The sequence below is a fragment of the Sinohyriopsis cumingii genome, chromosome 4, assembly GCF_028554795.1.
Source record: "Sinohyriopsis cumingii isolate HCF-2022 chromosome 4, ASM2855479v2, whole genome shotgun sequence".
In the NCBI taxonomy this organism is placed as follows: domain Eukaryota; kingdom Metazoa; phylum Mollusca; class Bivalvia; order Unionida; family Unionidae; genus Sinohyriopsis; species Sinohyriopsis cumingii.
This window is the reverse complement of record NC_142964.1, coordinates 123747231-123773726: the sequence shown is the minus strand read 5'-3', so window position 1 is coordinate 123773726 and position 26496 is coordinate 123747231. Positions and strand designations below refer to the sequence as shown.

At 35.3% G+C, this 26496-nt stretch overlaps 1 protein-coding gene across 4 annotated transcripts in view; it reads left to right on the top strand.

The window, feature by feature from the left end:
* Positions 1-26496, top strand: part of LOC149802036 (serine/threonine-protein kinase atr-like) — a 305327-nt gene that overhangs the window by 236218 nt on the left and 42613 nt on the right. For all 4 annotated transcript variants that reach the window (XM_089956441.1, XM_089956438.1, XM_089956439.1 and 1 more), the window contains 7 exons: positions 2801-2853; positions 3097-3130; positions 12660-12775; positions 15078-15207; positions 16362-16451; positions 18704-18811; positions 20208-20365. In XM_089956441.1, the coding sequence (XP_089812567.1) occupies positions 2801-2853; positions 3097-3130; positions 12660-12775; positions 15078-15207; positions 16362-16451; positions 18704-18811; positions 20208-20365 (689 nt within the window). The remainder of the gene's footprint in view (positions 1-2800; positions 2854-3096; positions 3131-12659; positions 12776-15077; positions 15208-16361; positions 16452-18703; positions 18812-20207; positions 20366-26496) is intronic.

Below are 26496 nucleotides of genomic sequence, written 5' to 3'. Positions count from 1 at the left end.
ATGAAAATACACTTACTGAAATAAAAACTGAAATGAAAATGCACTCACTGAAATAAAATAAACACCTAAATGAAAATACACTTACTGAAATAAAAAACTGAAATGAAAATACACTCACTGAAATAAATAAATACCTAAATGAAAATGCACTTACTGAAATAAAATAACAAAAACCGAAATGAAAATGCACTAACTGAAATAAATAAACACTGAAATGAAAATGCACTAACTGAAATAAAATAAACAAAACCCTAGATGAAAATACACTTACTGAAATAAAATAAACACCTAATTGAAAATACACTTACTGAAATAAATAAACACTTAATTGAAAATACACTTACTGAAATAAATAAACACCTAAATGAAAATACACTTATTGAAATAAATAAACATCTAATTGAAAATACACTTACTGAAATAAAATAAACACCTAAATGAAAATACACTTACTGAAATAAAATAAACACCTAAATGAAAATACACTTACTGAAATAAACACCTAAATGAAAATACACTTACTGAAATAAAAGAAACAAACACCTAAATGAAAATACACTCACTGAAATAAAAGAAACACCTAAATGAAAATACACTTACTGAAATAAAAACTGAAATGAAAATGCACTCACTGAAATAAAACAAACACCTAAATGAAAATACACTTACTGAAATAAAATAAAAAACTGAAATGAAAATACACTCACTGAAATAAATAAATACCTAAATGAATATGCACTTACTGAAATAAAATAACAAAAACCGAAATGAAAATGCACTAACTGAAATAAAATAAACACCGAAATGAAAATGCACTCACTGAAATAAAATAAATAAACACTGAAATGAAAATGCACTCACTTAAATAAAATAAACACCGAAATGAAAATGCACTCCCTGAAATAAAAGAAATAAACACCGAAATGAAAATGCACTCACTGAAATAAAAGTAACAAACACTGAAATGAAAATGCACTCACTGAAATAAATAAAACCGAAAAGAAAATGCATTCACTGAAATAAAATAAATAAAACCGAAATGAAAATACACTCACTGAAATAAAATAATCACGTAAATGAAAATGCACTCACTGAAAATAAATAAACATCGAAATGAAAATGCACTCACGGAAATTAAACAAACACCTAAATGAAAATGCACTCACTGAAATAAACTAAATAAACACCGAAATGAAAATGCATTCACTGAAATAAAAGAAACAAACACCTAAATGAAAATGTACTCACTGAAATAAAAGAAACAAACACCTTAATGAAAATGCACTCACTGAAATAAAAGAAACACCTAAATGAAAATAACACTTACTGAAATAAAATAAAAACCGAAATGTAAATACACTCACTGAAATAAAATAAACACCTAAATGAAAATGCACGTACTGAAATAAAATAAACACCTAATTGAAAATGCACTTACTGAAATAAAATAAACAAAAACCGAAATGAAAATACACTCACTGAAATTAAATAAATAAGCACCTAAATGAAAATGCACTGAAATAAACAAAAATCAAAAGGAAAATGCACACACTGAAATAAAATAAACCTGGAAATGAAAACGCACTCAATGAAATAAAATAAGCACAGAAATGAAAATACACTCAATGAAATAAAATAAACACCGAAATGAAAATGCATTCACTGAAATAAAAGAAACAAACACCTAAATGAAAATGTACTCACTGAAATAAAAGAAACAAACACCTTAATGAAAATGCACTCACTGAAATAAAAGAAACACCTAAATGAAAATAACACTTACTGAAATAAAATAAAAACCGAAATGTAAATACACTCACTGAAATAAAATAAACACCTAAATGAAAATGCACGTACTGAAATAAAATAAACACCTAAATGAAAATGCACTTACTGAAATAAAATAAACAAAAACCGAAATGAAAATACACTCACTGAAATTAAATAAATAAGCACCTAAATGAAAATGCACTGAAATAAACAAAAATCAAAAGGAAAATGCACACACTGAAATAAAATAAACCTGGAAATGAAAACGCACTCAATGAAATAAAATAAACACCTAAATGAAAATACACTCACTGAAATAAAATAAATAAACATTGAAATGAAAATACACTCACTGAAATAAACACCTAATGAAAATGCACTCACTGAAATAAAAGAAATAAAAACCGAAATGAAATTGCACTCACTGAAATAAACTAAACACTGAAATGAAAATGCACTCACTGAAATAAAAGAAACGCCTAAATGAAAATGCACTCACTGAAATAAAAGAAATAAACACCTAAATGAAAATGCACTCACTGAAATAAAAGAAACAAACACCTCGGTGAAAATGCACTCACTGAAATAAAATAAACACCTAAACGAAAATACACTTGCTGTAATAAAATAAACAAAAACCTAAATGAAAATACTCTTACTGAAATAAAAGAAATCAAAACTTAAATGAAAATGAACTCAATGAAATAAAAGATATCACTTAATGAAATAAAAGATATCACTCAGATGATAATGTTGCAGTGCTATAAAGCAATGTATCCACAGGTGAGAACAGCTCTATTTAAGCTATTTTTAGAAATGACTTACATGGCAAGATATTTTCAAAAGAAAAATTTGGTATTTTTAACTTTAAGTAATATTATACAAAATAAAATTTATTTTGAAAAGGGAAATAATGTTTGTATTCTTGACAAGAGCTTGTAGGAGACAAGTACACAGTTAAAACAATTTTTTTTAACTGACCAGAAAGGTTTGAACGTCATCAAATTAATTTTCTCCATCTCTTTTCTAGTCCTCCTACCCGATGAGAGGCAAGAGATGTCAAGAAATTTTTTCTACCGCAAAGTAAGTCAATAATGTATTTTCCTTCAAAGAGAATTTTTTTTTTTTATACCAGGATCTGTTTACCATTCATCACTTTTTCCAAAAATTGAAGAACAACTGTCTCTGAAAATATATTGTTGGTGCACATTCAGATTAGTTGTCAAAGTTAAATGGGGCATTTATTGCAGAACAAGGAAATTTTGGACTTTAAATTGTTACTCTCTTTCTGTTGTCATATTTATTTCAAATTTTACTTTTTTTCAGGATCATGGAACCAAGTTTGAACAAACTAGTTCAGGTATGCTTTTTGATTTTGAACACGTGTCCTAAGATTTTAATTTAATTTCAGTATATAGTCCAATTACAAACCACACAAACTCCGTATCAGCCATTGCATAAAAATGCCAGCAGATCTGGATCTCTGCAGTTTGTTTGGAGTATTTTGTACAACAATGCATTTTGTGAGAGCAAATTACAGTTTATGTTTGCAGTGAGGCTCAACTTATCAGTGAGTATATATAGCAGATTCAAAATGAATTAGGAGAAATTTTCTCACAGCAATGGAATATTTTGTTTCTTCATCAGGTATGTTACTCATCATAATACCTCACAAATCTAGCCTCGGTAGATAAAACCAAAAAGGGTAAAAGTTATCTGCCCACTTAGAGTTATCTCCTCTTGATACAGGCAGTTGGTGCCAAATGCCAGTAATACTTAAGTTACTGCTTCCAATTGTGCTGAAACAGGTGCTGTCTACAGACAGAGGCCTCAGTTCAGTACCAGTATTTGGAAGTTTTGTACCTTAAAACAAGTTGGAGGAGTCTTCACTTCGAAGGGAGGTTTTGTTGATCTATAATTTCCAACTTTTCTTTCTTTCTTCCATGACAAAGTTCTGTCTTTTTATTTTCATCACTTTGCCCTCTTTACACACTTAAGTGCCAGATCCTATGAATACTTCATACGCTCTCTGTTGAAAGAGATTTGGTACGTACCTGCATGGGTTACAGGTACGTCCCCTCACATTGCTGTAGTTGCAGTTAAATATATATGTAGGTCTGGTGTGTGATATAGATAATTCATATAATACTGCTGTATAAATTCTGCTACATTCAGATACATAAAAGTAAGTTTTCTATACTAATCTATTTTTAGTGTCCACTTCATAGTTATATACACTATGCTTAACTGATTTTACCTGTATAGGCTGTCATTTGGCCTTTCCTACAGGTAACATTGTCCTATGATTAATATTATCACATCCATTTCATAAGTATCAATAGTGACACTTCACCGCTTAACTTTACTTTATGTGCAGGTATTGTATGTGCTGTTGAAAACTCAATTATATTGCTGTCTAGTTTCCATGATGTAAGTATTGTATGTGCTGTTGAAAACTCAATTATATTGCTGTCTGGTTTCCATGTGCAGGTATTGTATGTGCTATTGAAAACTCGATTATATTGCTGTCTGGTTTCCATGTGCAGGTATTGTATGTGCTGTTGAAAACTCAATTATTTTGCTGTCTAGTTTCCATGTGCAGGTATTGTATGTGCTGTTGAAAACTCAATTATATTGCTGTCTGGTTTCCATGTGCAGGTATTGTATGTGCTGTTGAAAACTCGATTATATTGCTGTCTGGTTTCCATGTGCAGGTATTGTATGTGCTGTTGAAAACTCAATTATTTTGCTGTCTAGTTTCCATGTGCAGGTATTGTATGTGCTGTTGAAAACTCAATTATATTGCTGTCTGGTTTCCATGTGCAGGTATTGTATGTGCTGTTGAAAACTCAATTATATTGCTGTCTGGTTTCCATGATGCTCAGATACATAACAGGAAATGTTTTATGCATACATTGTCATAGTGTTCACTTCATTGTTAGTATAAGTGATGCTTCTGTGATTTTACCTGTATGTATAATCAATTGGCCATTCCTACAGGTAATTTTTATTAGATTTTATATTTTAGAATCCACTTAATAAGTATTAATAGTGATGCTTCAGTACTCTACCTGTATTGGTTGCCATGTAATTGCCATGGTGTGTAGCTCTGTACATGCACTCTAAAACAGGACAAGTGCTGGGCTACACCTGTATATATTGTCTGGTGTATTTTGTCTTACAGATTTAGGCCATGGGCAAGACCAAGTGTAAGCTTTGTAAGCATTTGAAACATGGCACTGATAACCACTCAGTGTAGCTTGCTTTGGTTGCCAATCTACGAATACATGTCATATTTGTAAGCATTTGAAACATGGCACTGATAACCACTCAGTGTAGCTTGCTTTGGTTGCCAATCTACGAATACATGTCATATTTGTGCACTGTGAACCAGAAGTCAGCGGGCTGCAGTATTGGTGGTGCTGAAGGGAAAGCATGTAAATGCATCTTGACTCTGATATTATCTTGCACATCAGCTGTATGGACCAGTTTTATCAATCATATATCCCCAAACCTGTCCCAAGCAAACGATGGGAAAATGTCATGAAAGATATAAAAGTACTGTTCCATCTTAACTAAACTGAGATGTACCACCTCAGTCAGTCTTATTATATTGTCCAGTTTGCCTTTGCCACACCACATGGCACTCTCAAGCACCAGCCACAGGTAACTCAATACAGCTGGTGCCCAGTTTTATTGCTCCAGTACACACAAGATATAGTGTTTGTATACCCATTTTATTTTGGTAACTCTTGGTACGTGATTTTTATCTCATTTTCATATTTTTTGTTCATAGTTTTAAACTGTATAGAATATCTTTTGTTATAAATTGTATGTGACCTGGCACTGTTAAAAATGCAAATTGCATAGGATTTATAAATAGATGTTTACATACATGTTGACAATTAGTAATATTAATCATAATAATAAGACTTAAAATGGTGCCTGTAGTCTTGTTTTTCAGTGTCTGATGGGATATGGAAGCTTTGAGAATAATTGTGGTTTTCCATTGGTTGTGCGAGGTCACATGAATATGCTTAGTTCATCCAAATTAACAGTGTATGATGTCAAGTTGAGTCTATAATGAATTACAGCTGCAATATACAGTGTATATAAGGAGGAAATTAAGCATTCAGTTTCATTCAGATTTCTGGAGTTATTCACACTTTTTAAGGTTCTGATATAAGTCTGCAGACATGTTTTATGTTGTACTTAGATATTTTTCGAGAGGAAAAACATTCGTTTGGACTGTTCAGTGGTTATAGAAAGTGCTCATTATTTGGACTATATTATTCTTGAACTGTGCTACATTATTCAAAAGAATTCTGGACATCACCATCATGAAAGTGTCACAGTTCTTGGAGGACCAGTACATATCTGGTATTGAAAATTATAAGAGACTTTTCATTCATTTAGAACTTTCATAGACCTTTATAAGGACTCATTTGGATTCACTTCTTCATATTGTAAGTTCCTCTCACATTTACATTTATCACTTTAATAATTAAATTATTTTTTAAGTTTATTATAAAATTTCTTGGTTTTGCTTCTTTTCTTTTACTTAAATTTGTGACCATAGTGTCATAACAATGGACTCGGCATTCTCATGCCTTTTCCATTCAAAGGGAGCACTCATTCATTGATCATATTGAAGTAACTGTATCCCAATTAGGACAGATTGGTGAGCTGCTCCTTTAGACAAACTTTTCCAGCTTCATCTCAGATTGCACATGAGGCAGCAGCATCCCTCAATTCACCTAGAGAAAATGAAACGTTCTTACAAGCTCCATTGTCTTTGCTAGATCTCACTATGACAGGAGACGTCCGAGCATCAATTAAGGAAGCCTTTAGCTTACTGCCACCATGATAAGCCCTAATTTATTATGGAACTCTGTGGGTTTCGACAGTAAAGATCAATCTTCATTTAATGCCATTACTGTTCAGTGTTGAACAACTACAGGATTCTCCATCCCACTGTTTCATCAAAAATGAATCTTGCCAGTTGATTGGGATCATGTTATATTATGATACAGCCTTTTCTTGTGCCTAAGGGGCATGGTGACATAGATCCAATGTCCCACATCCATCCCTGGCACTATAACATAGACTTCCAAGTTGAGATCACATGATCTCTGCCCAGTACTGGGCCCATGTGGCCACTGTATCAAAGTGCCGATCATTTCAAAGCTAGCTTTTATCCTTGCAGGAATCATATTTCAGCCTGACAGTTCATCCTGTACAGGGTATATCTCCCACATGAACATATATTGATTATCATTTCAACGGAGGCTTCAATTTTTACAAAGAACCATCTTTCATCCTGAGAATCCATCACTTAAATGATTTACTTAGTGCAACACTACACATCATTGTCCGAAGTCATCAATTTATGAGGCCAGTACTGTGTTACTGTTGTCCCAGAGGCGGTGAAAGCTTTGCTTCTTGGAACAAAACTGCATCTCAGGAAATGGGAACCTCACTTGGTTTACATCAGATGATCCCTGGCAGGTACATCCTGAGAGTTGACCTTTGTTTTGATGCAAACACAGCGGGCTTTGATGCACATCTCCTTATGTGCCTGCTAGGATTGACTACTGGCAGAGCTGTTGGCAACAATGGGAATGCAAAACTCCAAACCTTTGTCTCACCTGTCCTGGATCTGAAAGCCTGGGCAGTTGACTCTCTTTCCTTTGATTGGTATGATTTAGATGCATACACTCATCCTACAACACTCGTGTCTCTGATTGTGATACAGAAAGCAAGAGAATCAGAGTGTCACTTCATTCTGGTTTCTCCACTCAAGTGGACAAAAATGACTTCATCAATCTGGTACCAGAAAATCCCTAGGAAATAGAGATATTTCGTCATTTGCTCAAGCAATCACAACAGTAGGTGTTCCATCCCAATCCAGTGTTGTTGAACCAGCACATCTGGACCATATTAAACAAGCCTCAAGAATGAACAGTTCTCTCATCAAGTGATGGAGGGAACTGCGCTAGCAAGATGGCCCTCCACTTTGAAAGTGTGTACGGGAAATGGAGAAATTTTGCATGATGGTTTGAGTACAAACATTGCACCACTGAATGCATCAATACCTCAGATAGCTAACTTTCTACTAAGGGTCTTTGATGAGACACAGTTAGCGCCAGTCAAAATCAAAAGCTACCATTCCACCATCTCCTTCATGCTGCATCACCATGGAAGAGACAATGTCAGATGAAGACCTATCCAATCTACTGTTGATTTAGAGTTCACACATCCAAAGGCATTGGCTGTGTGTCAGAGTGGGATCTATCATGGGTTCTAACCTGGATGAATAAGACCATTTGAACTGCTCTTGAGGGATCACCTCTCATATGAAACCTACTTTCTGCTCACACTAGTTGACAGTAAGCAGAATCAGCAAAAGACATGCTCTGACAGTGGACCTGAACTACTGGCACTTTTAACACGATAAGTCAGTGTCATTCATGGCAGTCTCAACTTTAATTGCCAAGAAAAGCCTTCCTTTCAAGGTGAGTCGGGAAAAAAATCCCTCTTTATTCTAGATACTACATCTCAAGGTCATCTACAGTCCTGATTGGAGCCTTATAAACCTATCCATTGGGCAGTTTAAATAACTGCAATTAAAAGGCAAAGAGGTCAGGTATAAACACCATTTCACTTATTTACTTAATTGGCTGACAATAGCTAGTGTGATGTGACAAGTTCTTTGAAGATTGCAGTTGGTGAGCACATTATGCTAATTTGTATAGGCAAAGTTCATAAAGTGGAACAACCCAATATGTGTAAATCATTGTGGTCATCTAGAAGAAAAATTGGTTCTGACAAGGATTCAGTCAGAGAATCCAGCAGATTAGTTTGAACACCAGTACTATTCAGTGAGTGTAGCAATGAATACTAATGACACTTGCATTACCTCGAATCCCACATTGAACTATTGAGAGTAGCAAAGACTACATCTAATTAATTCCATATTTTGCCATCCAGTCGATTTTAAAGACAGTTGTAGGGTTTAATGCTATTTTTCAGCACAAGATTGGCTATACATGGCTGCCAGTAAAATTGGTGGAAGAAGAACCCGGGAAAACCCCAGAGAAACCCACCAACCCATGAGATGCTACTGGCAAGCTTTCTCACATAGCCACACTGGCTGAACCCGAGACTCAAACCCATGCAGACAGAGGTGAGAAGGCAGTGATCCATAACAGTGAGCGCTATAGACCACTCAGCCACTTGGGCCCCATTTTAAAAACAGAAACTTGGTGTATGTTTTTATTTACGGTGATAATATTTTAAAATACTAACTCTTCAAACGATATTTTTCTTTGTAAATTTATTAAATGCTTTGAACAAGACAGGGAAGTTATTTTAAGATGTTAATTTCCAATCATTTTCAGTAGGTTATAGGAAAAGTTAGCAAATTCTCAATTGAATGATGTTGCTTTTTTTGGTCACATGCACTAGACATAGACATAATTGTTTTAAATTTTTAAACTCGGAGTCTGCGTTACTTAATAGGAAACATTAGTTCATTAAAGCTATTTTTGCCATCAATAAACAATAATATAACAATTTATTCAACATCAGCCATTCAGTAATTGCGATCATAAGCCTTTTTCTCTAAAATGTTATTATTTGTTTTTAAGTGTTAAAATGCATAGAGCTGGCCAATGTACACTTAAACTATTTCCCTCCCCACAATTTGTGTGTGTGTGTGTGTGTGTGTGTGTGATTTGGATTTTTAATATAGCTTTAAAAAAATTTCCAGTCATATTGCTACGATGTCTACAGTGTGACAGTTTATAGCGAAGTTTTGCACTGGGACATCATGCCGCAGACATGTAGCATGATGTTCCACCCAGTCACATTATCATTGACACCAGTCCGATCAGTTCTAACACTAATCTCTTAATGATGAGCGCCAATTGTGGCAGCTGTTAGTACCATTTTTGTAAGTCTTTGATATGACAAGGGCGGGGATTGAACCCACACCTCCCGCATCCAAGATGGACGCTCTAACCACTAGGCCACTGGAGCATTACCCCCCCATTTGTAATTTCTGATTAAAATTCAATGCAGAGAAGTAAATTTACATGACTGTAATATACTCTGTGCTATCATACATTGGTGTTGTTGTTGTTGTAGGGTTTAACACCATTTTTCAGCACATGATAGGCTATACATGGCAGCCAGTATTAATGGTGGAGGAAGAACCCGGAAAGAACCACCAACCCATGAGAAGCTACTGGCAAGCTTTCTCACATACCCACATTGGCTGAATTAACGAGACTCGAACCCACACAGACAGAAGTGAGATGGCAGTGATCCATAACGAGAGTGCTTTAGACCACTCAGCCACTCGGGGGCCCCCAATCATGCATTGTTAAAATTTGGTTAAAATAATGGCAGGCCAAAAACATCCTTAAATACCTTGTATGTGCATACTGATTTGAAATACACAAGGATAATGATAGATTATTCAATACTTATTAAGCACACTTATACAATAGAAAATCCATCCATGACCATGTGTACCATGCTACTAGAAAATCCATCCATGACCATGTGTATCATGCTACTAGAAAATCCATCCATGACCATGTGTACCATGCTACTAGAAAATCCATCCATGACCATGTGTACCATGCTACTAGAAAATCCATCCATGACCATGTGTACCATGCTACTATAAAATACATCCATGACCATGTGTACCATGCTACTAGAAAATACATCTATGACCATGTGTACCATGCTACTAGAAAATACATCCATGACCATGTGTACCATGCTACTTTTATTTTGTAGAAATTTGCCCATGAACTAGTCAAGTTTCCTATTTTGACACTTTGTCTTCTATTTGAGAGCTAATCTGCCTTGTGGTTACTGCTGAATCTGATTGGATGCAGCCAGTTTCTCTAGGAGGGGTTTTAGGGGTGAAGAGTTGAATGGTTTCAATAATTTCATCAAAATAGCTGCAGCCTATTTGATTTGGTTTGGGGCTATGTGCAAGTCTTCTAATAGTCACATTTGTGTTTGACAACTGAAACCTTTCTGAAATCAGAAAGGTATTGGTGTAAGATATTGTCAAGTAATGAGGAATCTTCCATAGATAGCTCATTCCAAGAGTTTTAATATAGCTGGGAGAATATTAACAGGACCATGTTTATAAAGTGGATTGTTTTTCTTATATATGTCCCCCCCACTTGGGACCTCAAAACCCTTTTTAAGTTTAAGAAAATCCCCAACAATATGGTATGTATGGAAATAGCTAAACCTCTCATTGTTCTTGATGTCATTATGCATATTAAATCTGGGGGGAATACTCTGTTAGGCCTGTGTGGGATGCTTGATTAGGTCTGTTTGGGATACTGTGCTAGTTCTGTGTGGGATACTCTGCTTGGTCTGTGTGGGATGCCCTGTTAGGCCTGTGTGGGATACTCTGTTAGGCCTGTGTGGGATGCCCTGTTAGGCCTGTGTTGGATACTCTGTTAGGCCTGTGTGGGATGCCCTGTTAGGTTTGTGTTGGATACTCTGCTTGGTCTGTGCGGGATACTCTGTTAGGTCTGTGTGGGACACTCTGCTTGGTCTGTGTTAGATACCCTGTTAGGTCTGTATGGGATACTTGGTTAGGTCTGTTTGGGATACTCTGCAAGGTCTGTGTGGGATGCTCCATCTGCATGCACCATTCAAAGTTGTTTTGCCAAGTGTGTTCTGGAAGAGAATGAGGAGAGTAAATGGGACATATATTCATCAATTGAAACATTCCTCATTGGTATGGTGTTTGTAAATATGGGCTTCTGTTAGGAAATTTGTAATGTTATCTCAGAGATGGAATGGGAGAAGGGAATTCTTGAGAGGTAAAGCATGCCACAAATGGCTGACGACGACTGTTGCAATGAGTCATCTGTTGGTGAAACTCTGCTTAATGTTTTTCCCAGAAAAACAATCATGCAACATTTAAATGACATAAAACTACAATTTACACCTTGGCAATCCTGAAATTTTTGATCAGATATGGAGATACATGTTCAGAGAACTCAGTTGAATAACAGCGCTGGCAAACTTTGGATTTTTAAGGAAGAGCAAAATAATAAATAAGTTTTACCATGGATACTTTTACAGTTTCCATACTTAAAATGAGAGTGATTTACTAAAAATAACTCTGAAATTCTTAGAGGAGGATGAATATCTGTTGCCATGGCTATTTTTGCAATTTATATGCATGATAAGTAAGTTTATCTCGTATAATAAATGTGAAATTCATATACAACATGAATAAGTGATATCACTGCTAACCGTGCGATTCCGGTGCTACGTTATTGGAGTAAGTCTGACATTTATGGACTTGAGAAGTTAACTTATGGACAGGATAAATAAATATTATCTTAGTTAATTTTGCAGTCCGTATGCTAATACACATTCAGCTCTTTCATGCTCTGTTTTTATGCATATCACACCATGCTCAATATATCATGGTTCCATGTATGCTCTGTTACTTGGTACAATATGGTTGGTGGTGCATTATAAAAAGGGAGAGCTGTACATACATGTGGTCTTCAAATATAAATGTGAATGTTTATGAAAGGTTTTCTTCTTTATTGCCATATAAAATTATTTTGAGAGGAATGCATGTAGTACTTTAGCACAAACTATGCATAAGGAATAAAATACATACACATTAATTATGGGTATTTTTTCCTTCTTAAATCCTGTTGAATTTCAAACTTGAAAATTGGTCCTCTTGCACAAGGTTAAGAGTTACCATCTGTCTGGAGAGACTACTTTTTATTGGTAGAATGTGTGACCTCTCAAGGCAAGTTTTGCTGCATCGTAAGTAAATAGTTTGCCATCTTCACTCTGCAGTCCTTCTTCTGTGCTTGCAGGATGCCACCAAGCTAACTGAGAGACTTTTGGAGCTGTGTGAAAAAGACTTCCCTAATCAACTCACTCTCAGTGTCACACAACACTTCAGGCCACTGAAACGGCTCTTGGATGACAGGTAATGGAAGATGAACGTTGCTCGATATTTTTTGGTTTGGCTCACTAAGCTAAAAGGTTACATAATTATGCTAATGGAATGGCCTGTGTCTTTTGCACATTTTCTGTATTGCTTCTTCAGAGATGATTCCAAAATACAAAATATTAGGGCCCTGATCCATAGAATTGAGAAGTTTTTATCCCAAAGTGAGTATTGGGGGAATATTTTACACTTTGTCTTCTTTTGTTTCTAATCTTTCATTGTCAAAAATTATATTATATGGATTTATATATCATGTAAACTAAAATAAGTAATAATTTTATTATTGTTGATTGAAAAAACAAGGTGTGGAAAAGGCTTCTATAAACAGCTTGTGTCTGAGTGTGTATGTCCATTAAGAAAGTGCAACACGTGCATCTTTTTGACTTTAAATAATTAAATTACTGTCCTCCTTTGCTGATGGTTGTAGATGTTGTAAATAGTTACATGTGCATTAAAATTTTAAAAATCATTATTTGTTCCTGAAAATGAGTATTTTTGTCATAAGCGGTCAGTATTTTTGTACTCTGGGGTTGGCAGTTACGTGTTAGATTTAGTGGAGTTGGTCAGCAAATCAGACAATCTTTACAGTATTACCTTAGACCCTTTATACTGCAAAGCTTCTGCATGTTGAAACTGTTGATTATAGAATTTTTAAAAATATCGTCCAGCAAGTGATGCATGTTGAAGACAAAAGGGAAAATAAGCCTCTTAAAATGTGTTAGTGATCAGCACAGAAGAATAAAAAAAGAATATTCAGATTCTTGTTAATGGACATTTATGTTTATTGGATGTGTTGATTTGAATATGTCTCATGGCAGGAGACATGCTTGTTGTCATTATGGAAAACAATCAAAGAATTACGTCAAGTTGAGAGATAGCAACAAGGTCTGTTTGTATTTTACAAACTTTTCAGTTGAACATAATGTTTACCATCGGTCACATCACTCAGTTTCAAAATCCGATCATTGAAATACATATTTTCCACAATAGCTGTGCCTGATATTTTGAGACACCTTACTTAAAACTGGTCAAACTTACAGAAAAAAAAATCAGCTGCCTTACTGAGACAGTCTTGTTAGGGTTAGCAGGTCTGTAACTATACTTCAGTGCATATCTTGAACAAAGATCAAGGTCACTGAGACCTATGGTTAGTAATCTCTAGTGTCATCTAAACAAAGGTCTAGGTCACTGAGACCTATGGTCACCAATCTCTAGTGTCATCCAAACAAAGGTCTAGGTCACTGAGACCTATGGTCAGTAATCTCTAGTATCATTCAAACAAAGGTCTAGGTCACTGAGACCCTTGGTCAGTAATCTCTAGTATCATTCAAACAAAGGTCTAGGTCACTGAGACCTATGGTCAGTAATCTCTAGTATCATCCAAACAAAGGTCTAGGTCACTGAGACCTATGGTCAGTAATCTCTAGTATCATCCAAACAAAGGTCTAGGTCACTGAGACCTATGGTCAGTAATCTCTAATATCATTCAAACAAAGGTCAAGGTCACTGAGACCTATGGTCACCAATCTCAAGTGTCATCCAAACAAAGGTCTAGGTCACTGAGACCCATGGTCAGTAATCTCGAGAGTCATCCAAACAAAGGTCTAGGTCACTGAGACCTATGGTCACCAATCTCAAGTGTCATCCAAACAAAGGTTTAGGTCACTGAGACCTATGGTCAGTAATCTCTAGTATCATCCAAACAAAGGTCTAGGTCACTGAGACCTATGGTCACCAATCTCAAGTGTCAGCCAATATAAGATCTCTGTCACTGAGACCTATGGTCAGTAATCTCCAGATTCATCCAAACAAAGGTCTAGGTCACTGAGACCTATGGCCAGTAATCTCCAGCCATCCAAACAAAGGTCAAGGTCATTGAGACCTCTGGCCAGTAATCTCCAGAATCATCCATACCCTACTAGTTCAACATTGAGGTTCATTAAACACGAGTCAGATCATGGTACTCTTGTATTTAAATATTATTGCCTAATCCAATGACAAGGTGATCCAAAAGATGGCTTATTTTTATTGCACATTTTACTCTACCTCGAAGTTACTTAAAATTCATGCAAGATTACCAATTTTTAACATACCTGATCTAATGAAATTAAGGTGTTGAGGCCTGTTTTGTCCATTATGCATTCTCCATTGCAAGAAGTTGAGACTGCATTGTTATCCGTAATGGGAATAGAGTATTATAGTATAGAGTATTAGCAATAATAACAGATTTACACAAGATTCTTATTATTTTTTTAATAATTTTTCTTCATTTTTTTTTCAGTAATTTTGGCCCCATTCTGTTGCCACTGCAGTCAGCCATGACTGTGACCTTGCCGAACAAGACAAACAACCAAACCAATCGTAATCCATTTCCCAATGAGATGGTCTATATTCAGGGATTGGAGGACACTGTAAATAGCATTTCTCTGTTTTCCAATATTTTAAAAAGATGTTAATATCTTTAACAGACACACAGACAACTAAACCAGCTATAATTTGTTTTGATAGAATGTTACACACATGTAGGATACAATGCTGTGCCAACCGTGGGGCCCCAAGTGGCTGAGTGGTCTAAAGCACTACTGTTACGGATCACTGCCATCTCACCTCTGTCTGCATGGGTTCGAGTCTCGGATTCGGCCAATGTTTGTATGTGAAAAAGCTTGCCAGTAGCTTCTTGTGGGTTGGTGGTTCTTCCTGGGGTTTTCCCTGGTTCTTCCTCTACCATTAATACTGGCCGCCATGCATAGTCTATCGTGTGCTGAAAAATGGCGTTAAAGCCCACAACAACAACAACTGTACCAACTGAAAACCTGTGTCTGAGCTGATGATCTCAACATTACAGATGTATATGTACCATCACCCTGACTATATCTGCCATCTTAAGATCACCATACTTGTCACGTTTGGATGTCCACCATACTTATCACAGATTAATTTTTCCACTAATTTATATATATGTAACATCACCCAATGTCGGCTAAGATCCACCATACACATCATAGTTCAGTTTCTGTTGTTCCACGTTTTAGTATATATCTTGGAAATGAATTCCTATGCAAAACAAGTCAAAAACATAAGTTCCTATCCATACTGCTTGCAATGATGTACTGTAGTTGGAGTAAAAGCTGATTCAAGTAAACACACACATATACACACGTCATTGACTTTCAAGGTCTGTAAAATCATAACGTGATTTTCAAGTGTAGATTACTCTCTCTTTCTATCTATCTATCTCTCTCTCTCTCCAATTGTATAGTATTTAAAAATAATTAGGCGTATTTTTTTATACATAAATACAATTTAGACATAGGGTAGAGTTTTGGAGCTCATAATGCCCAGTTAATTGGCAAAGTGAAGTGTGATATATACCTGTCTAAAAATAACCAATCAGACTGTATTTAGTGACTGATTTGGGCAACGAACAAGTAACAATGTTTCTTTCAGAGTAGTTTTCTTCTAAAGTAAGTGTTCCTCTAGATTTTAATTGGACCATTTATGCCACCAGGAAGCTATCCTGACAAGGGTGTACATGTGTGTAACTGTATAATAATTTATGTTCCAGATTGAAATCCTGCCTTCGCTCCAGAGACCCAAGAAAATCACCTTAACAGGAAGTGATGGAAGGCTTTATGTGATGATGTGCAAACCAAAGGTAACGTGTTGTTTTTTTAAATTTATATTTCATCATAAAAAAAAGAATACACAACTATCGAAGACCTATGAATTGTTGTAAAATAAATATATTCAGTGTATTGAGAAGGCATAAAGCATGATATGAAAAGTTGCCACTGTTTTTTGTTTACTGCAGTACTATCAACAATAAGTTTTGATGTATTTCAGGTATGAGAATTTTTAACGCCACCCACTGTTCACTTGATTTTGTCTTGCAATCCTGAGGACATTGTTAGCAAGATTGCACAAGAAACCATTTTAATGTCCACAAATCAAATTTGGCAGACATTTTTGTATGCATTTTTTTTGCTTTTGCTGGTTTTAGCAGCACTTTTAACACATTCTTCCTGAAGTCATGTCAAGGCAATGGGAGCTAAGTGCCTTTGCCAAGGATTCATCAAGGCAGCCAACCTGGGCTGGTCTGGGTGGGTATCAAACCAACAACCTTTGGATTATCAGTCCAACACTCTTCAAAGTGACGTATTGGGACTTCCTTTGTATGCATATGTAAATAATTAATTAGATTATCAGGCCATTACAGCAATTTTTCAATTTATTTTACCTTAGTTTGGATTTGGATATTCTTTTTTATGAAAACCAGTTTTCACAATTAAATAAAATCCACTTGAAGTAGATAAAATAAAATTGGTAAGCATGTTTGTATGCAGATGTAGATGACCTGATTAGATCTCAGTTGGTAAGTATCTTTGTATGCAGATGTAGATGACCTGATTAGATCTCAATTGGTAAGCATGTTTGTATGCAGATGTAGATGACCTGATTAGATCTCAGTTGGTAAGCATGTTTGTATGCAGATGTAGATGACCTGATTAGATCTCAGTTGTAAGCATGTTTGTATGCAGATGTAGATGACCTGATTAGATCTCAGTTGGTAAGCATGTTTGTATGCAGATGTAGATGACCTGATTAGATCTCAGTTGTAAGCATGTTTGTATGCAGATGTAGATGACCTGATTAGATCTCAGTAGATAAGCATGTTTGTATGCAGATGTAGATGACCTGATTAGATCTCAGTTGGTAAGCATGTTTGTATGCAGATGTAGATGACCTGATTAGATCTCAGTTGGTAAGTATCTTTGTATGCAGATGTAGATGACCTGATTAGATCTCTGTAGGTAAGCATGTTTGTATGCAGATGTAGATGACCTGATTAGATCTCAGTTGGTAAGTATCTTTGTATGCAGATGTAGATGACCTGATTAGATCTCAGTTGGTAAGCATGTTTGTATGCAGATGTAGATGACCTGATTAGATCTTAGATGGTAAGCATGTTTGTATGCAGATGTAGATGACCTGATTAGATCTCAGTTGGTAAGTATCTTTGTATGCAGATGTAGATGACCTGATTAGATCTCAGTTGGTAAGCATGTTTGTATACAGATGTAGATGACCTGATTAGATCTCAGTAGGTAAGCATGTTTGTATGCAGATGTAGATGACCTGATTAAATCTCAGTTGGTAAGCATGTTTGTATGCAGATGTAGATGACCTGATTAGATCTCAGTTGGTAAGCATCTTTGTATGCAGATGTAGATGACCTGATTAGATCTCAGTAGGTAAGCATGTTTGTATACAGATGTAGATGACCTGATTAGATCTCAGTAGGTAAGCATGTTTGTATGCAGATGTAGATGACCTGATTAGATCTCAGTTGGTAAGCATGTTTGTATGCAGATGTAGATGACCTGATTAGATCTCAGTTGGTAAGCATGTTTGTATGCAGATGTAGATGACCTGATTAGATCTCAGTTGGTAAGCATGTTTGTATGCAGATGTAGATGACCTGATTAGATCTCAGTAGGTAAGCATGTTTGTATACAGATGTAGATGACCTGATTAGATCCTAATGATGTTTTAGCAGTTTTTAAATTTTTTTAAAAAAAAGTTTTACTTTTGACATTTTCGTTAACTGTAGCACCATACATGTTCAACAAACACAACTCTAGTTTGTATCAATCTGGAATTTAGTTTGACTTGACATTATCAGCAAAGAAAATATTTGTAATACTTATAACCCTCTCAATTGCACCATGGCAGTGCAACAGATGCACACAATGCTTACTCAAAGCAATGTTCTGTAACACAGAAAGTGAAAAGTTGAGAGACACATTATAAGTTTAATGTCTCAGCAAGTTCTGGATTTGACACTCTTGTACATTTTCATCCTTGTAAATTGGATATGATATCTATCTAAACAGTTGTCCCTTACAGGATGATCTACGGAAAGACTCTCGTCTGATGGAATTCAATGGAATTGTGAACAAATTTCTACGCAAAGATCCAGAATCTCGTCGAAGACAGCTACGTATTCGCACTTATGTAAGTACACTCTTAGTGTCTATTCAGGTAAAAAAAATACAAGTACATATTGATACACATAACTACCAATACATTTGATACATATAACTACCAATACATATTGATACATATAACTACCAATACATATTGATACATATAACTACCAATACATATTGATACATATAACTACCAATACATATTGATACTGTTACGAGTCTAACCTCTTACAAAAAGTAACAGGAAAAAAGTGAAGACAACAAGCTTTGTAAAATTTAACAAATAATTTATTTCCCTAGAATATTAAGTGAAAAATGAGAAAAAATAAAAAATTATTGTCACTCTTATGCAAACATCATACATTTGATAAAATTGATCTGTACAGTTAAATGAACTGTAAAGTTTTTAAGCTATGACCTTTATTGAAAAAGGACAGTTAGTCTTGAAGTATAGTCATTTACCTATCTTGGTGGTTTTTAATTGTTTTGGTGGGTTTTACTTGCCTTTGTTGTTTTTACCTGTCAAGGTGGTTTTGGTTGGTAAGACAATCATTTCAGATTGGAGCCAATGACAACACTTTCATTTTGTCATTTTTGGGAAGGAATGAAGTTTTAAGAAGAATCTTTTTTTGTCTTTTTTTCTTGTCTTTGACTCTGTATAAGAAAATTAAATTTTGTGTTTATAACCTGATGAAGAAGAATTTATGGTTGCCAATTTTCCATCTTCATGAGTTTGGCTGTGTGTTAAAAAAAGATTGATTAAGAATGGCATAGAGCTCGATTGATCTTTGCCGTGGAATTGGACCTATTCCAGCATCACTGTACTTTATAGCTGCCCGTAGTTCCATGTTTTGACTTCATTTTCACAAATTATCCAGAAACAAGCAACTGAAGCACAAATGCCACCACATTTAAATTTGTGCTTGTTTCAAATAAAATTTTTGCTCAGATGAGAGTGTACAAATGTCCCTCAGATGAGAGTGTACAAATGTCCCTCAAATGAGAGTGTACAAATGTCCCTCAGATGAGTGTACAAATGTCGCTCAGATGAGAATGTACAAATGTCCCTCAGATGAGAGTGTACAAATGTCCCTCAGATGAAAGTGTACAAATGTCCCTCAGATGAGTGTACAAATGTCCCTCAGATGAGTGTACAAATGTCGCTCAGATGAGAGTGTACAAATGTCCCTCAGAGGAGGGTGTACATTTGTCCCATAGATGAGCTTATGCAATTTTTTCTTGAAGTAAAGCAAGCCTTCATAGGGCAAATTAAATTATTTGCAGCCTCTTTTGTTGTGAGTAATTATTCTTAAAGATGGTCATTCGGATGTTACTGAAGTAGTTGGATGACCATAATCTTGATTTTCACTGGGTCGTTACGGGAGTATCTGAATAAGCACGCTATTTTCCATCTATTTCAGGCTGTGATTCCACTAAATGAAGAGTGTGGGTTGATAGAGTGGGTGAACAACACTAGTGGACTCAGAAACATTCTGTTAAAACTGTATAAAGAAAAGGGGCTGTACACCGGTGGACGGGAACTTAAAAGCATAGCACCTGCTCACGGATCGTCACTGGAGTAAGTCTTGACAAGTCGACTTAAGTGTTGGCTTTTTTCAAATCCCAAACAGCATAGATATTTTTTTTTTCCAGCAGAGCATCTGTGGGGAAAATCTGTTTACTACTGCATGTCACTATTTCTTCTGACTTGATTACAATATATGACACAGCAATACATCATCAAGCTTATGATACCATTGATTTCCACTATATTTCTGCACTCATTCCAGATACATATTTAGACATTCTTTTTGGTGATACATTCTCCAGATAAATTTTTGGATATGCCTTGTTGGTGATACATTCTCCAGATTAACTTATGGACATGTTTTGGGGTGATACATTCTTGAGATAAATTTTTGGACATGCTTTTTTGTGATTCTCTGACCTGAGACATTTTTTTATATGCATTTTGGTGATACTTTCTCCAGATACATTTGTGGACATGTTTTTTTGGTGATACTCTGTCCTGAGACATTTTTGGACATGCTCTTTGGTGATACATACTCCAGTTAAATTTTTGGTGATACATTCTCTAGATACATGTTTTGACAATCTTTTTGGTGATACATTATCCAGATACATTTTTGGACATGCTTTTTGGTGATACATTCTCCAGATACATTTGTGGACATGTTTTTTTGGTGATACTCTGTCCTGAGACATTTTTGGACATGTTCTTTGGTGATACATACTCCAGTTAAATTTTTGGACAATCTTTTTGGTGATACATTCTCCAGATAAAGTTTTGGACATGCTTTTTGGTACCATGATCCAGATACATATGAAAAAATGTTTTTCATGATACGTTTTTTTTTATTTGTAATCTGATTAAAAAAGTGCCAGTATCACAGTTCAAAATTGCTTCCACCAACTTCTCATTAATGTTTCGTCTTGATAGAATGGAAATGTGTCACGAATCAGATAAAAATGTTGCTTAAGTAAAATTTAAAAAAAATTCATCTTAAGTTATAGGGATAATCAAGGAGATGCTAGATGTATGTTGTAGAGCAAAAGTTTTTCATATCCTTCCATTGAATAAGAATGTTTAATCCATTTGTATTATTGGCATTTCTGCTCTGACCTTTGAATTTCATTGAATAGGTCAAATGCTAGGGCATGAGTGGCGGCTTTCAGTAGGGCAAGTGTACAGTGAATTGCATGCTTGTTTATCTAACCGACATTTAAACACCTGTGCCATTTTTGACCTTCTCTTTTGTTGATTTCACCTAAGATTGACTTTGTGACAAAGTATACATGTACTTTTACTATAATACTAATCATTAAATTAAAGGATTTAAAATATAACTTCATAGTCTCAAACAACTCAAATAATGATTATATTTCAAATTCAAAAGATGGCACATAATTCTATAACACTATATGCATAGAATACAAATATAATCTAACCAAAGTGCTGAAATATTCATTCAGAGTATTCAGGATTTAGTTTATCTAAAATTTCCTTCGGGGGCCCCGAGTAGCCAGGTGGTCTAAAGTACTGTCCGTTACGGATCACTGACATCTCATCTCTGTCTGCGTGGGTACGAGTCTTGGATTCGGCCAATGTGGGTATGTGAGAAAGCTTGCCAGTAGCTTCTTGAGGGTTGGTGGTTCTTTCCGGGGATTTTCCGAGTTCTTCCTCCACCATGTATAGCCTATCGTGTGCTGAAAAATGGCATTAAACCCTACAACAACAACATAAAATTACCTCCCTTGAATATGACTTTGGGGATGGGGGTTTGTTGTGTGTGACATCATACTAGGACAGGATGAGTAGTCACTAATGTATAAGTGTATTGATTGATAAGTTAAAATGGCATTAAACCCTTCAACAACAACATAAAATTACCTCCCTTGAATATGACTTTGGGGATGGGGGCTTTGTTGTGTGTGACATCATACTAGGACAGGATGAGTAGTCACTAATGTATAAGTGTATTGATTGATAAGTTAAAAATAATGGATTTTGTATAGCATATGTGCACAATTTTGTTACCAAATGCAGATAAAGTGATATTGTTTCCACATGATGTGTACTTTACTTTCATTATTAATGGTATAATATAAAAAAGGCTAGTATTCTTTTCCTTTTTTTCCATGCATATTACAGGCTATCAAATTATCACAAATCCTTCTAAATGACGAGAAAAGGATTTAGTCATACCATTTTGACAGTTATCAAGTGAAAATATGAGATTAAATGAGAAAGAGAGATGAAGAATATTGAAAAACAAATCATCCTATTCCATTGTAAAAATGTATTTGAACTGCAGTCACGCATTAAAGCTTTTTCTTAAAGATTTATGACAATGAAATAAGAGCAGCAAATGTCAAAAAACATGGCCAGTTTTTTATGATAAGAGATTACATTTAATGTGACCTAGTCCTCCATGAAGCATTCTAAAGAAATGGAATTTATTTTCAAAATGTTCTTGTTGACATTATTGACTTAAAATAGAATTATATGTACTTATTTTCTCAGTGTGGCTTATGCAATCAACAAGTTAGAAAATATATCAAAATCATGCTCCATTGGTTGAATGCCTATTAGGGCTGTTCCAGTAAAACATATACCCCCTGGGGGGAAGGCACTTTCAGGTTCAACCAACCCACAACAGAAGCAATTAAAAAAAAATATGATCCACCGTCAGACGTGTTTTAATTAAAAAAACACTGCCTCCTAGAGAAGCAAATTTTCACTTACTTTTCCTACTTCTATACTAATTGTCTGTGAATATGCATATCAATGTGAAATGCAACGGGGAGACTAAATCCAAGATTGAAAACCTCTACATTTCTGGATGTATTCTGCTTGGATTCCATGTTTCTGCACAAAACTCTAGAATTCAGGACTCGCTGTACTAATTCAGTTCCCCCTGTAAACCTGTGCAAACAGCATGTTATTAAAATTCAATAACTTAAAATTTTAAGTGCTCATGATCAAATTAGTACCATTATAGACACATCTATGATGACAGCTTTTGTGAAAAGAAAACCATAACAGCTGCACCATTTTCTGGACCTACACAAAATTTGAAATGTGTGCTTTCAATACTGCACCAAAGAGTCAGCTGCTGATTTCAGTAATGAGTCTTCCAAACTCAGGTCTGTAAAGGGATGGAAATTATGTTAATAAAACAATGTCCCTCACTTTTTTCAGTTACTAGTAGGAAAAGCTCTCAAAAGATTCTTTTTACTAAAATCATACTTTCATTATCAACCAATCAGGGACAGTCTAACCCATATATACTCTTATTTTATCTTCACTGATTTATAGTATGGTTCTCGTTCTTTCATATCTGTAGTAATACGAGTCCTTCAACAACTCTCAGTGGTTATAAGCCTTTTACAACCATGCTGACTGGACACACTGTAAGATAATGTTCAAGTAACAGAAATACCATGAGATAACCAGAGACCAATAAAATCAAATAAAATAGTAAAGTTATCTTCCCTGCAGGGATGCAGCCAGGATTTCAGGATTTACTCTTAAGTTTTGTTTGTGCGTGATCTCCAATGAGGAAGTGGTAGTGGGAGGAAGAGCCATTGTTAAATATCTCCCTAACACTTAAATATCTGTCACTCTTTCTTACTGTTCCACTCTTTTAAGGCTCTACTGAAATCAAAATACTCGGATGTCATCTCTAGTTGTATAGTGATTATTACTGTGATGTCATTGGGCATGGTCATGTGGTTGTGGTGGGGTCTTGGTTGGGATGGCAGAAAGACCATAAGCTTACTCCATATTTGACAGCTAATTACGATGTTGTCAAAAGAATTAAAAATTTTCTAACATTTCATTTGGACTCGGATTATATATTTGATTCATAGACAATGAACAGGTTCTAAAATTGATGTGTTTATTTTGGAGCCATGTTCCTCCATCACATTCAAGATTTGAATATACCAAAGGTGAAATTAGTACAGTTGCATCCTAAATTACTATCATGGCTACTTCAAATGCTATTTATTGTGAGACTTTAATGCCAGACCTCATAGCTTCAAGGATTTTTGGGTTAAAAAAATTAATTTCTCAAACAACTCAATTTGGTGCAGATTACATTGTTTTTTAATGATACTGTGAGAATTCTTGATGTGTAAAAATTGCTCAAGAAACGAACAACATCAGATCAGAAAATTAATACCACTGGGGAAAATACTGATTGGAATATACAGAAATAATCAAATTATTATTGAAATGGAATATATGATGACAATACAAGTGTTGGTTCTACAGGTTTGCAAAATACATCTTGTACAACTATTCTGTTGTTTCTAACAACACTGTAATATGGCAATAATGTCTGCACACATGAAATTTACACACATTTTGCTTTAGTCCCTTGCTAATTAATAGTTTTAGATTTTACAACAAAACTAAGCACATTTTACTTTTTGACAATAATACTTGATTACAAATATTTAGATTGCAAGCAAATAGAAGTTACAATTTTATTAAAAGTACTGGTACCAGTAAAACTAAAGGAGATGGTAAAAAAGAAGCAGGATGAACAGATTAGTAGTGTAGTAAAGAATCGATATATCAGAATGACATCAAGTATTTTTTTCATCAGTTTCATCGTTAGTTAATGACACTGCTTCAAAATGTTGTGTACTAGATAATAGTGATCCATTTTGCAATACAAATACCAAATGATGGTTTGGAACTATGTGCCAAAAGGTCTGCAGAAAATATCACCATGATCAAACAAAATATACATAGGAAAACCTGAACACAAACAGGACAAATTTTATCCATCTTGCTTTGAGTTTACACAGGTCAGTCAATCTCTTATGTTTGATGTCATTTAATTTTTGCACATAGAGAGCATGGACTTCATTTGGTAATACATATGCATGATATGAAAGTTTGTTTCGTTATTCTTTTGTTGCCATAGTGGTACTGCCAACTAGAGATCTGCACACACTTAATTATGTTGTATGGGGATTCTCTGATGTTCCCTATGAGCATTAATCTGTTGTTTCTGAATTTAATATGATCCACTTCCTCTGTGTACAAATATTATTATGTGCTGAGAACTCCTTTTATTGCCTGCTATCTGTAACACATATGCATAACTAGCTTGAACAAGTTACTGTTCTTTATGGCTGTTCAGTTTTCAACATCTCACAGGTATGGCCCCATTGGTATTCTCTCTTGGATATCTCTGTTCCAAAAAGAAAGGTTTTCCAGAGGTCTCACCAGGATTTTAAATTGGAGTCCAGGACTCCCATTTTCGTAAAAATAAGTGTCTCACCAGCAAAAGTTGCAGTCCCCTCCCAGAAAACTATGCAAATTATAAGAACTATTGGTTGCCACTGAGTTTAATTTCTGCATTCTTTATAACACTGACATAGCTCTTGTTTGTCCATCAGTCTGAATTTTGTCAGTCCAAGGAAGGTCTTATTCAAAGCACTAAGCTAGGCATCACACACTTCCTTACACTAGGATACTGTCCCATCAAAACTGTCAGTTCTAACAACTTTAGCACTCTCCTGAATCTCATTACAATCTTCATCAGGCTGCCATTGAACCCCAAAATACTCATTCAAGTCTAAGTCTCGTCATGATTCCAAGGTCACGTGCACTGCTTACTCTGCTACACTCGGAAATGAACACAATAATGAAAGCTAAAGTTGTTTATTTGATGTGCTGTTATAAATGACCTCATGTACATATCTGGGTCTTTTTGTCTCTGAATTCAAGCACTGTACAAATCAGTAGATTTTCCCACCCAGCTGCCAGTCAAAACCTTTGATCTTGCCGCCCAACTATTGCAGCATGTTCTTTTGATATACTATTATAATGGTGACATGTACATGGGGGTGGGGTGGGCTTTCAGCCACTTAATTCTGTCATTGCAAATATCAGCACAGCTAATTGATACACATTTTTCCAACAAGCAGGTGGCTAAAGCAGGACTGGCAAGTCTTTGAATTTTGCTGCCCGCCTATTACATGCGTACAGAGGACTCTCACCTAAGTGATTTTCTGCGTCCCCAATAAAAAATTGGCATCCAAATACATATGATTAAGCATTTCCGAGACCTCCGAGTTTTCACTAACATGAACTCAGCCAAAGATTCACTTCCTTGAATCAGTGCTTTGCTGCCTCTTATGCCAGAATTTTTCACTTCCTGTATTAGG